Here is a 13,347-nt window from a genome sequence, read left to right on the forward strand (position 1 = left end):
GGGAGCAGATGCGAGTCCACAGATACAGACAATTGGCCGCAGAAGCATAGCAGGCCATGAAGGATAGGGGTCGCAGGTGCGAAGAAATTTCCGCATCTGCGGTAGTGCAGATGCGGACAAGTGGACGCAGGTGCGGGGGTAACCAGGAAAGATTGACTCCGTAGAAGCGAGGCCAGGGCCGCAGATGCGCGTTAGCAGGTGAGGAACCTGGAGCGCAGGTGCGGTCCCTAGAGGTGCAAGTGTCTTCCGCAGAAGTGGCATTTTCACCGCAGATGGGGCGTCGCAGGTGCGACAATAGGCCAGCAGATGCGAAAAGTCTGGGCAGAAAGTTTATAAGCGAGGGTTCGCGATTTTAGTTTTATTTCAACATTTTGGACTCGGACTTAGGTGATTTTGGAGAAGCTTTTCGAGGTGATTATTGAGGTAAGCTTCTTATACTCATTTTGGATCATAAAACTTGTTTCCCCACTGATTTCCTCACCTAATTAGTGATATTTTGAAGTGAAATTTGGGGGTTTAGGGCTTGAGAATTTGAGGGTGCATTTTGGGGATTTGGATGGCCAAATGGTGTTGAATTTTGATAAATATGGTATGGTTAGACTCGTGAGTATATGGTCTTTCGGGTTTTGTAAATTTTGTTGGGTTCCGAGGTGCGAGCCCGGGTTGGACTTTTGGCCAATTTTGGGCTTTTGATTCAAGATTTGATCTTCTTCGATCAGGATTGGTTCCTTTAGCATCGTTTGATGTATTTGAGTTATTTTTGGTTAGTTTCGAGCCATTCGAAGGTCAGAACGCACGGAATGGCATTTTGGAGCATCGCTTGGCTTGCTCAGTGTTGGAATTGGCTTGTTCGAGGTAAGTAACTCTTCTAATCTTAGTGCTGAGGATGTGAAACCCCGAAATACGTGTTATGTGATTGGTATTGAGGTGACGCACATGCTAGGTGATGAGCGTGTGGGTGTTCACCCTGTGAATTGTGACTCTGTTGTTTCCATGGCACTGTATAATGGCTCTACTTTGTTGATATTCGTGTTTTCACCATGTGGTAAAGTAGTTAAGCTGTCAATCATGCTAGATATCATATTTAGGCATTATGTCGATGTTGTTTGGACCCATAGTGTTCGTTTCTTGCTGTCATCTCACTGATTTCATTGATATATCGTACTCAGTCATATTCATGCATTCATATCATATCTCAGTCTCAGTTGTTGTTTATTGATACATCATATCATTGTTGTCTGGCTAGTTTTATGACATTGTGAGCCCGTGAGTGAGACTGGAGAGATTGATGACTGAGTGAGGCCGAGGGCTTGAGTGAGAGTGATATTTTGGGATCGGGCTGCACGTCGCAACATATTATATTGATTATATTATTGGATCGGGTTGCACGCCGCAACAAGCTTTCAGGCTTTATATATATATATATATATATATATATATATATATATATATATATTATTGGATCGGGTTGCACGCCGCAACAAGCCTTCGGCTATATATATTATTGGATCGGGTTGCACAATGCAACATTATAGTACTTGGGCTGAAGGAGCCCCTCCGGAGTCTGCTCACCCCCAGTGAGCGCAGTCGACTATATATATGTGGATTGGGTTGCACGTCGCAACAGGTCTTATGGTCATAAATAGATCGGGCTGCACGTCGTAGAGGGTATTGTACAACGCTGAGTGATTGAGTGTACTGAGCATAGTGAGAGAGAATGCGAGACAGTGAGATTCAGTACTCTGAGAGTGTGAGTACATGAATTCATCATCGAGATGCATTGCATTTGACATGCGTACTTGAGATATATGCATAGAAGTGCATTTTCTTCTACTACCCAATTTTGGAAATATTTATGATTTTACCTGTATCTTGACATGTAGGCATAGAGAAGTACTTTCCTCATGCTATCTGAAAACGAAACATCTTACTATTTGTTGAAAGGACTTTTGGAAAAAATCACAGTTTTCAAACTTACTCGTACTTTGGCTTTTTCAGTAAAAGATTTTGGATTTTCACTGAGATACTTGAAAAGAAATGCCTATTTTATTTTTGGAACTATGATCAAACTGAGCCTTTTATTTCTGAGATACTCTTTTGTTACTTGTACTATGCTGTTATGAACTGTTGTGGAATATTGGTGTTGGACCCGACCTTTTTGTTAGCTCGTCACTACTTTCAACCTAAGGTTAGGTTTGTTACTTATTGAGTACATGGGGTCGGTTGTACTCATACTACACTTCTGCACCTTGCGTGCAGATGTTGGTTGTTGATGTTGCTGTGTTCGATGGGTGCTGGATTGAAGATGTACCTGCGTCTCGGTTGTAGCTGCCTCTTGTTCGTGGTAGCTTTAGATCTATAAAACTCTGCCTATGTACTTTTCAAACAGACTATGTATTTACTTCATTTCCGCTTTGTAAACTCTATTCTTAAAAGCTCATGATTTGTACTACCAATTCTTGGGAAATGTATAAGATTCAGATATTTCTTTACTTAATCACTTTATTAATTGTTATTGGAATTGGTTATAGGTTAATTGGCTTACCTAGCGGGTTGGGTTAGGTGCCATCACGACTAGTCGGATTTTGGGTTGTGACAGGTGGTATCAGAGCTCTAGGTTCATAGGTTCTACAAGTCATGAGCAAGTGTCTAGTAGAGACTTGCGGATTGGTATGATAACATCCATACCTATCTTCGAAAGGCTACAAGACCTTTAGGATATACTTTCCATCTTTCTTTCCTTATCGTGCGGCATTGATTCAGCTTGAAGCATAACTCTTTGAATTCCTTCCACGCATTCGTATGCACATGTGAGCGCTCGGTATCGGCTGTGCGCCGATGACTTGTGATCCTATGGTTGAGGTACAAGATATGATTTTGGTGTGCTGATGATGGGCCTGTCTTGAGGACTTGAGGCCGAGTTTTGACAGTTGCTTGAGCACAGAGATTTTGATTGTGTGAGCACCTATTTTTGGACTTATACGCCCGGTAGTGTTCCTATGAGTGGAATTTGTGGCTCGATGAGAGGTAGAATGACTATGTGGTGAGTATGATGTGACTGCGAGATGCGTTCAGATTGTTCGAATGTGACGAGAAGAGTTTACTTGAGATGTAGCAAGGACTATGGGGTGTTTGATTTTTGTCTTGATTTGGCGTATGGTCTCAAGTTATGGGTGTGTTGAGGGATCTCTCATGTTGTTTAGTTGTGGAGTGAAGTAGATTCTCATGTCTTGTTTATGAGTTCAGAATCAAGAAGATTTAGTGATTGTGTAGTAGTCGTGACTGTGGAAGGGTATAGAGAGATGTCAGTTTGAGGCAGAGCAGGCAGGTTATCTCCTGCGAGGTGTCCTGAGGTTGTGTGATCCTTATGATGTTTTGTAGAGAGTTCTCTTTTACCAGTGAATGATATATGTTGCAATTTGAGTTTAGATCGCTTGTGGAAGTGGGCTTGACTATTACAAGGGTGAATGCGAGATTTGCAGACGATTTGAGGTATTATATGGTTTGTGTTACATGGTCTTGTGAAGGATTTAATTGAATTTTAGTGCGGGATTCTGGCAATAATAGAGTATGAGTATCGTGATGTTATCGACTGTTTTGTTCTTTGGCTTTGAGCCAAGTAGGGAAGTCTGCTATCGATGGGTTCTCAATGGTTTTTACCAAGGTTCGAGGGGTATATTTCCTGCTGGCGTGAGGAGCATGTAGTGTATAGTGAATTTCTCCTGGATGAAATCAAATGGAAGGTCCTTGGCTAATTGAGTATGTAGTTGCCCGTGACTCGGAGCGGACTATGAAGTTCTAGTATTTTTCATATGATAGCATGGTATATACGGTATGTTGTGTGGGATTGAGATTTACGTGAGTGGGATCACAGTTCTATTTGAAGCATGGACGGTTTCAGATGACTAAGTAAATGATATTACTATTTGGTATGGCTTGATGAGAGTATACATTTCAGGAGGGGCAATGCGTTTTGATGTATGGATACTTCATTGGTACTGCGACACTCTTCTGGTTGATCGACTGATGATATTCGAATTTTGCTATGTGTCACGGAAGAATTTTAGAAGTATTTCTCATGGGGTGATCGTGTATGAGATATGTGTTAGACATTCTGGCGGTGGAGATGGAATCATATATGGTGATTAATGTATTTTATGGATTTGGAGGTTGGGAGTTCTCAGGAGTAGATTGTTTCATGGTTGTGGACTGTGAGGTTGTGGATGAAGCTAGCCAGATGATAGTATATGTTATGATTCAGTCATTGTGAATTTTCGGAGGGTTATTTATCCATGTGTGGGTTCCCGGAGTTGATTTGGGGGTCCATTTGTAGGCCCAATTAGGGTGTGTATTCTACACCGATTCGGATTGGTTGGATCCATACTGCTATTGTTGAGGGATGCGCCATTCGGTTGTTGTTGAGCTTATTCGTGTTCCGATATGTTCGGTGAGTTAGTTTTCTATGCTACGAGGGGGTTGTGATTCATTGGTTTTAGGCATACATGGTGCGGTTTTGTTGTGGTCGTATAGCAAAATTTGAGCTAGATGAGTAGTTGGGTACTGCATGATTGATTGCGTATTGGTTATGTCCTTTCAAGTTTTGGGTGGCATTGTGTCATTGGCGTCTCCGTGGTTATGGTAATGCACTTTGAGTACTTGATGTCGGATAGCGCGCGGTTATTGAATTTGAGCATGGTGGCTGAGGTATTTCATATAGACCAGTATTTGGATAGGGTCGCTCATTGCAGCAGAGTTATGTGGAAATATGATCCTTTGTGTTAGATTCGTGTGTTATGGTTCTATGGTGTGTGATGGGTTTTAAGCATTTTGTGGTGGTAGTACTTGATGAGCTTGCGAGACGGTTCTCTCGTTTGAGTCATTTTCCGTGATTGAGTACATTTAGAATGTTGCTATCTGGTGCACGGATTGCACGGGTTATGGCTTTAGATTGTATTGACGTGTAATGTCACTAGAGTGGTCGTGTTGGATGAGATAAGGTCATTGGACCTAGAATGGATGCTATCAGATTTGATTGTGGTATATTTGGAAGGATAATATCGGAAGTCGACTTAGAAATTGGATATAGTTTTTGTAGACGGAGAGGGAGCTCCATGACCTGTTGATCTAACGAATGGTTATGAATTCTACATGTTTCTTTCATCATCGGCAGTGTACAAAGTTTTTAGAGCGAGGCTTTGTTTGATATGAGGTCTATTACCGGTATTGGGTTATTTTGAGCAGCTACTGTGATTTGAAATTTTCGTTATGAGTATTTGAGTTATATGGTACATCATGTGATTACATCTTGGGTTATAGATATGGCTTGATACAACTTGTTCAGACTTATACAGTATGTAGATGAGAGATTCCAATCGTATAGAAATTATGGATGTTGAAAATTGGATTCTAAGGTTTATGGGCTAGATTGAATTAAGAACTACAGTTATGTTGTGTTGTCGAGCCAATATAGGATAGGGTGACATGAGATCACCCCCGAGTATGTGTATGGCAAGGTTATACGGCGGTTTGATGACTTTGAGAACAACCCCGGACACGTTCGAGGACGAACGTATGTTTAAGTGGGGGAGGATGTAACGACCCGACCGGTCGTTTTGAGCATTTGTACTTCGCTCGGCATTTTACGGGCGTGAGTAGCCCCGTATGATGTATTTTGACTTGTGTGAATCGTCGGTTTGATTTTCAGGTTATTCGGAACTGATTTGGAAGAATGATTCTCAACTAGGGAGCTTTAAATTTGAAAGAGTTGACCAAGTTTGACTTTTAGCATTTGACCTCGGATTGGAATTTTGATGGTTCTGTTAGCTCCGTTGGGTGATTTTGGACTTAGGAGTGCTTCCGAATTGTGATTTGGAGGTACATGGTTGAATTTGGCTCGAAATGGCGAAAGTTGAAATTTTGGAAAGGTTGACCGGGAGTGAACTTTTTGATATCGAGGTCGGATTTCCAATTCTGGAAGTTGGAGCAGGTCCGTAATGTCAAATGTTATTTGTGTGCAAAGTTTGAGGTCAATCGGATGTGATTTGATAGGTTTCGGCATCGGTTGTGGAAGTTTGAAGTTTCAAAGTTCATAGATTTCGATTTGAGGTGTGCTTCGTCGTTTTGACGTTGTTATGTGTGTTTTGAGGCCTTGAGTAGGTCCATATCGTGTTATGGAACTTGTTGGTATATTCGGACGGGGTCCCGAGAGGCTCGGGTGAGTTTCGGATGAGGTTCGGATCATTTCATTGCATTTTGGATTTTTGTTAAGATTTCTGGTTCTGGTGTTTCCGCATCTGCGGAAGAGTGGGCGCAGATGCGAGTCCGCAGATGCGGACAATTGGCCGCAGAAGCCTAGTAGGCCATGGAGGACAGGGGTCGCAGGTGCGAAGAAATTTCCGCATATGCGGTAGCGCAGATGCGGACAAGTGGACGCAAGTGCGGGGGCAGCCAGGAGAGATTGACTACGCAGAAGCGAGGCCAGGGCCGCAGATTCACGTTCGCAGGTGCGGAACCTGGAGCGTAGGTGCGGGACCTGGAGGTGCATGTGACTTCCGCAGAAATGGCATTTTCACCGTAGATGCGGCGTCGCAGGTGCGACAATAGGCCCGCAGAAGCGAAAAGTCTGGGCAGAAGGTTTATAAGCGAGGGTTAGCGATTTTAGTCTTATTTCAACATTTTGGACTCGGACTTAGGCGATTTTGGAGAAGATTTTCGAGGTGATTATTGAGTTAAGCTTCTTGTACTCGTTTTGAATCATAAAATTTGTTTCCCCACTGATTTTCCCACCTAATTAGTGAGATTTTGAAGTGAAATTTGGGGGTTTAGGGCTTGAGAATTTGAGAGTGGATTTTGAAGATTTGGATGATCAAATGGTGTCGGATTTTGATAAATTTGGTATGATTAGACTCGTGAGTGTATGGGCTTTTGGGTTTTGTAAATTTTGTCGGGTTCTGAGGTGCGGGCTCGGGTTGAGCTTTTGGCCAATATTGGGCTTTTGATTCAAGATTTGATCTTTTTCGATTGGGATTGGTTCCTTTAGTATTGTTTGATGTATTTGAGTTATTTTTGGTTAGTTTCAAGCCGTTCGGAGGTCAGAACGCGCGGAATGGCATTTTGGAGCATCGCTTGGCTTGCTCGGTGTTGGAATTGGCTTGTTCGAGGTAAGTAACTCTTCTAATCTTAGTGTTGAGGGTGTGAAACCCCGAAATACGTGTTATGTGATTGGTATTGAGGTGACGCACATGCTAGGTGACGGGCGTGTGGGTGTGCACCCTGTGAATTGTGACTCTGTTGTTTCCATGACACTGTATAGTGGCCCTACTTTGTTGATATCCGTGTTTTCACCATGTGATAAAGTAGTTAAGCTGTCAATCATACTAGATATCATGTTTAGGCATTATGCCGATACTGTTTGGACCCATAGTGGTTGTTTCTTGCTGTCATCTCACTGATTTCATTGATATATCGTACTCAGTCATATTCATGCATTCATATCATATCTCAGTCTCAGTTTTTGTTTATTGATACAACATATCATTATTGTCGGGCTAGTTTCATGACATTGTGAGCCCGTGAGTGAGACTGGAGAGATTAATGACTGAGTGAGGCTGAGGGCCTGAGTGAGAGTGATATTTTGGGATCGGGCTGCACGCCGCAACATATTATATTGATTATATTATTAGATCGGGTTGCACACTGCAACAAGCCTTCGACTATATATATATATATATTTGGATCGGGTTGCACGCCGCAACAAGCCTTCGATCGGGCTGCACGCCTCAGCATTATAGCGCTTGGGCTGAAGGAGCCCCTCCGGAGTCTGCACACCCCCAGTGAGCGCAGTCGACTATATATATGTGGATTGGGTTGCACGCCGTAACGAGCCTTATGGTCATATATGGATCGGGTTGCATGCCGTAACGAGCCTTATGGTCATATATGGATCGGGTTGCTGTGTTCGATGGGAGCTGAATTGAAGATGTACTTACGTCACAGTTGTAGCTGCCTCTTGTTCGTGGTAGCTTTAGATCTATAAAACTCTGCCTATGTACTTTTCAAACAAACTATGTATTTACTTTATTTCCGCTTTGTAAACTCTATTATTAGAAGCTCATGATTTGTACTACCAGTTCTTGGGAAATGTATAAGATTCAGATATTTCTTTACTTGATCGTTTTATTAATTGTTATTGGAATTGGTTATAGGTTAATTGGCTTACCTAGCGGGTTGGGTTAGGTGCCATCACGACTAGTGGATTTGGGATCGTGACAGATGTACTTCAGGCCATTCACGTAATACACATTTTCGATTGAGTGAGTGAGAGACTTTTCAATTCTTCCTACTCCAAGAATATATCCTTTTTTGCCATTTCCAAAGGATACACTCCCTCCTTGCGGGGCTTTGACTGAAAGAAAATCATTAGTGCTTCCAGTCATATGCTTCGAGCAGCCACTATTCATGTACCATCTTTGACTGCCTCCTTTCACTGCTCCCTGCACAAGAGAATCAAAGATTAGACTTAGGAACCCAAACAAGTTTGGGTCCCTTGTAATGAGGAAACGGGTGAATCAGGGTTCTTTTTGTCCAAGTAGGCAATACACGTTTGTTATATAAGGGAGCAAGTTTTTTTTGCAATAATTACCTTTTCAACAAAAACTTTGTTTTTCTGCTGGGACTGGAATTTGACTTTTCATGTTTCCTTGAAATGTTCAGTGTTACCATAGTGAGTGCAGAGCCAGTTATCAGGAACAATAACGTACTTGCTGTGTGGGTTGTAAGGGGTTATTTCTTTTTGGAACCTGATTCCCTGTTTGTTCCCCCCCACTATTCGTATACATAGCAGTGATTGCATCAAGGACCAGGTCCACTTAAGAGATTTATCTAAGTCACTCTTCACTCTGCCTAGATCTTCCTGAAGTTGTCTGTTTTTCTCAAGCTCAGCACATAGACTAGATTTCACTGATTTTAGCTCATTTTCAAGCCGAAGGTGTCCCTCACTCGCAACTTCCTTTCCCTTTTGAGTGTTCATAGGCTTACTTTCCCTCCTTAGTTCCTCAATTGTTTCCTTTAGGTCTACAACTACTACCAATAGGCCATCTCTCTCATGATCTATGTTTGCACTTCTCTCAGTCAAAATATCTTTTTCCCTATTTAAACTCTCAGTGGTCTCTCTTAGATCAATCGCAACCATCACTAGATCATCTCTCTCGTGTTCTATTTCTCCTAGTTCCATGGTTAGTGCATTTTTATCATTAATGAGACTGTGATAAGCATCAATTAAAATATTAGCCAAAGATATAAGCTTCTTTTGAGAATAGGATTTCAGATTTCTTTGAACATCCAGAAAGTTTACCTCATCTTCATCGTTATCTTCCTCATCCTCATCTAATTTAGCCATTAGAGCAAATATGGAATCATATTCAGCTGCTTCACTTTCTACTGTCATCATGGAGTTGTCACCTTGATCATCATCATCTCCAGATTTGCTGGAGGAGTCTCCCCATGCAACAAGAGCTTGTTTCACAATATTGTCAGCGACATCTTTTCTCTTGAACTTTTTGTCAGGAGCCTGGTTCCTTTTGACTGCTTTATCTGTTGTGTTTGTACTGATCTTGCTTAAGGAGGGGGCAATCCTTAATAAAATGTCCTGGTTTCCCACGCTTATGACATAGGTCATAGTCTCTTGGCTTGCTAGAGCTGCCCCTTTTTGGAATACCTCCATTTCTGCGAACCATTTTCTGAAATCTCTTTGTCAGGTAAGCCATGTCGGCATCCTCACCACTTGAGTCATTTTTGTTTGTCTTGAGGACCAAGTTCTTCTCCCTTTTAAGCTCTCTTCTTTCATTATCGTTCTTCTTCTTCATTTCATAAGTTTTCAGATTACCAATGAGTTCATCAATGGTCAGCTTCTGCACATCCTTTGCCTCTGTAATGGCGTTTACCTTGCTTTCCCAGGAACCAGGTAATACACTAAGTATTTTCCTGACAAGTTTGTTCTTGGGAATGATTTCTCCCAGTGAGTGAAGCTCATTGATGATAGAGGTGAAGCGAGTGTGCATGTCCTGAATGGACTCGTCATCCTTCATTCTGAAGAGCTCATACTCAGTTGTCAACATGTCGATCTTCGACTGCTTGACTTGAGTTGTCCCTTCGTGTGCTGTTTGAAAAGCTTCCCAGATCTCCTTAGCACTCTGACAGGCTGAGATGCAATTGTATTCATCTGGTCCGATGCCACAGACAAAAATCTTTTTTGCCTTGAAATTCTTCTCAATAGCCTTTCTGTCAGCATCGTTGTACTCTTTTCTCGTTTTTAGGACTGTAGTTGTTCCCTCATCAACAGTTTTCATGGGAACAAAAGGTCCATCACAGATTACATCCCACAACGCTGAGTGCTCAGCCATGATAAAATCATGCATTCTTGTTTTCCACCAACCATAGTATTGGCCGTTGAATCCAAGTGGTCTATACGTTGATTATCCTTTCTTGAAGTTTGGTGGAGCATCCATGAGGATCCTTTTTAGGTGTTAGCCTGATAGAAAGAACCTGTTCTGATACCAATTGATAGAAACTGAGGGTCCACCAAACTATATAGAGAATCAGGTTCTCTATTAGTTCCCACAGAACACACGTACACTGCAGTAGGTAAATGACACAAAAAAGTTTTACGTGAAAAACTCCCAGCTCACGGGATTAAAAATCACGACCTATCCTTGTAGGATTTCAACTTCACTACTGAGCAAATTTTAGATTACAATCTATTGTAACCTAGGAATTAACCTCTTAATCCTTCACTAACTTGTAACAACTCTATTACAAGTCACTTTGTAATAACTCTATTACAAAGACTTACAACTTGACTAACTCTAACAAAGACACAAATACAAAGGTTTATGATTTACAAATGTTTCCTACACAATGCTTCTAACTAAACTAAGTAGGAATTACAAGTAAAGAACTTTAACAGAGGTGCAACACAACTAGGGGCATGTAATGCCCTTGAGAATCACTTGCAAGATTGGCACAAACTTGAGAGAAAATGCTTGATCGATTCTTGAATGTGCAAGTATTTTGTTTTACCTTTGCTTGATATAAATAACTCATTTATGACATCACTTGAATGATGTAAGCAATTTAGATAAAGGGCATTCCCCATAAAGTTGACTGCTGCACTGTTTTTGCACTGTTGCGTGTGCAAGCAGCAACTTTACAGTTGTGAGGAGTTGACTTGTACAGTCACCACGGGAACTGGTGGCCATCTGTTCCCTCTGTTGTTGACTCTGAAGAGTTGAACCACGTCCCCGAACTGAGACTTGTTCTTTACGTACATGAGCATGTGTAACAGGTTCCTTATCTGACTCTTATCAATAAGTTTGTTAGATCATCAAAACATAACAGAGATACATATAACCTATCAATTTTCCCCTTTTTGATGATGACAAACTTATAATTGAAGTTTTCCCTAAGAGCAAGAATGGTATATCAGTTTCCTGTATTCCCCCTGAATCTGTTCCCCAGCTTGTTCCCCTCAATTATTTTTCCTTTTTTTGGCATCATAAAAAGATCTATAGCAAGCAAGAAGTAAAAAGAAGTCTAGCTTGGTTAACTCATGTCATATGTGTGCACACAATTCTGACTAAAAACAGAGCAAAAGAACAAGGCATACAAAGTAAAAGGATGAAGCTTTCATTAATTTTTTGAAAATTAAGCAGGGAACAGTTCCATTGTTACCAAAACATCCACAATAAAAACAACAAAAGGTACCAGTCATAAACATCATTAAGACGAAAAACGGAAGACGAACACTAGGAACTTGACACTGGAAACATGACAACTATTAAGGAGCACCGGAAGGGAGAGCCCTAGAGGCAGAGGAAGAGACAAAGGTTCTAAGAAGATTGTTCATACGAGCATTTGCAGACCCTTGCTCGGTTAGCAACCTTTCCTTCAGGTCTTCAACTTGTCTCCTGAGAGCAGCATTTTTCTTTGTCAGGCAGGCAACCTCTGTGTTTTGGGCATTACTGGAACCAGCTGTCTCCTGGGTCTGACTGAACTGACCTTCGAGAATGGCATTCCGAGCCTTCAGCTTCCTTATTTGTTCAGTGACACTGTTTTGAGCGTTGATCAACTGAGAAATGGTCGAATTGCTACCTACCCCTCCACTCCTATTAATGCACTCACACTCTTCAAAGATGGTTTTGGAGAAAGATTGCTTGCGAGTTCCTACGTAATCTAAAAATTGATAGAACTGACCAAAAAAACAAAAAAGAAATAGTGTATCAATTTTGGGAGATGAATTATTCACCCACGTATAGGCTAACCATGAATATTTTACCTCAATTGGACTCAGTAAAAATCATATTGCTTCAGATTTGGTTCCTAAAAAATTGTTTTACCTCTTGATTTGATAGAACGGAACATGATTGAAATCCCATCGCCAATCTAAAGAATTCAATTCCTTCAAAATTGGGGAAAAAGATACCATGACAACCTTGATTTGATAGATCTGGAAATAAAAAGCTCCTAAATTTCAATCTTATTTTCAGTGAAGATGCAGTTGAAATCTCATGTCAATCTAGAGAAGTCATATCATTGGCTAGAAAGATTAACCTAATTGCCAAAACTAGGAGCAGAAATACGTGTTATTTGAAACTAGAGATAAGACAACATGCTGAATTATGACCAAAACCCCGTACCTACCACAGAAGTGATCAGATCCACCTTTCAGTCTGTTCTTGGAAGTTAAGCGATAAACTATTGATATAATTGATATTTCTATTAAATGAACCATGACTTCCACACAAACGACCATTTTCAGACTCGGGGAGGTAAGAATTTTCAGAGCCGGAGAAGTAAGAACGCCCATGAAAACAACAAGTTGAATTTTGGACATGTGAAAAGAAATGGAAGGAGGAACTAGCTCCGAGAGAAAAGGTGAGAGAAGAATAGTTTAGAGGAGAGACAAACATACATAAATATATTTTTATAAGAAAATAAATAAAAGCAATCAGTTGTGATGATATCGATGTACAGTACAATGAATAGATTTACTTGTAATGACAGTTGGATATCAGACCACTGACTTGGTAACCGAGTACGGTCGCGTTTCTCGAAAATGGCTTTTGGAAATTCAGAAAAGCCCTATTCTCCCCTTCAATTTCGTTTTTAATAATTAATAATAATACTATTATAATAAGTATTTCTTTATCCCAATTTATGTGTAGGGTTCAAATTTCAGAGTTTTGGAGGCTCAAAATATTGTAACGTTTAAGTGAATAGGGTCAAAATGTATATATATTTAAACAAATCTTTTATATTTTAAGCATCTATAAAATAACATTATAATTAAGG

General features: G+C 40.8%; 1 protein-coding gene and 1 long non-coding RNA gene across 2 annotated transcripts; both read right to left on the bottom strand.

Moving 5' to 3' along the window:
* Window positions 1–8,689: 8,689 nt before the first annotated feature.
* LOC138906743 (MAR-binding filament-like protein 1) lies at window positions 8,690–10,400 on the bottom strand. The gene is made up of 2 exons (XM_070196272.1): window positions 9,716–10,400; window positions 8,690–9,591 (listed from the first exon to the last, which is right to left on the bottom strand). Exons 1-2 carry the CDS (start codon window positions 10,398–10,400, stop codon window positions 8,690–8,692), a joined length of 1,587 nt encoding a protein of 528 aa, XP_070052373.1.
* A 1,259-nt stretch (window positions 10,401–11,659) lies between these two features.
* LOC104120051 (uncharacterized) lies at window positions 11,660–13,059 on the bottom strand. The gene is made up of 2 exons (XR_011410829.1): window positions 12,693–13,059; window positions 11,660–12,244 (listed from the first exon to the last, which is right to left on the bottom strand). It is a non-coding gene; the product is annotated as an uncharacterized lncRNA (long non-coding RNA).
* Window positions 13,060–13,347: the final 288 nt, after the last annotated feature.

This window comes from Nicotiana tomentosiformis, chromosome 1 (genome assembly GCF_000390325.3).
Source record: "Nicotiana tomentosiformis chromosome 1, ASM39032v3, whole genome shotgun sequence".
In the NCBI taxonomy this organism is placed as follows: Eukaryota; Viridiplantae; Streptophyta; class Magnoliopsida; order Solanales; family Solanaceae; genus Nicotiana; species Nicotiana tomentosiformis.

Bases quoted from the DNA above. Each gene is read 5' to 3' on its own strand.
- LOC138906743 (XM_070196272.1), bottom strand. From the start codon at position 10,400: ATGGCTGAGCACTCAGCGTTGTGGGATGTAATCTGTGATGGACCTTTT. The intron at 9,592-9,715 runs GTATTCCAAAAA...CAAACACAACAG, and splicing joins AATGGTTCGCAGAAATGGAG to ATAAAGCAGTCAAAAGGAAC.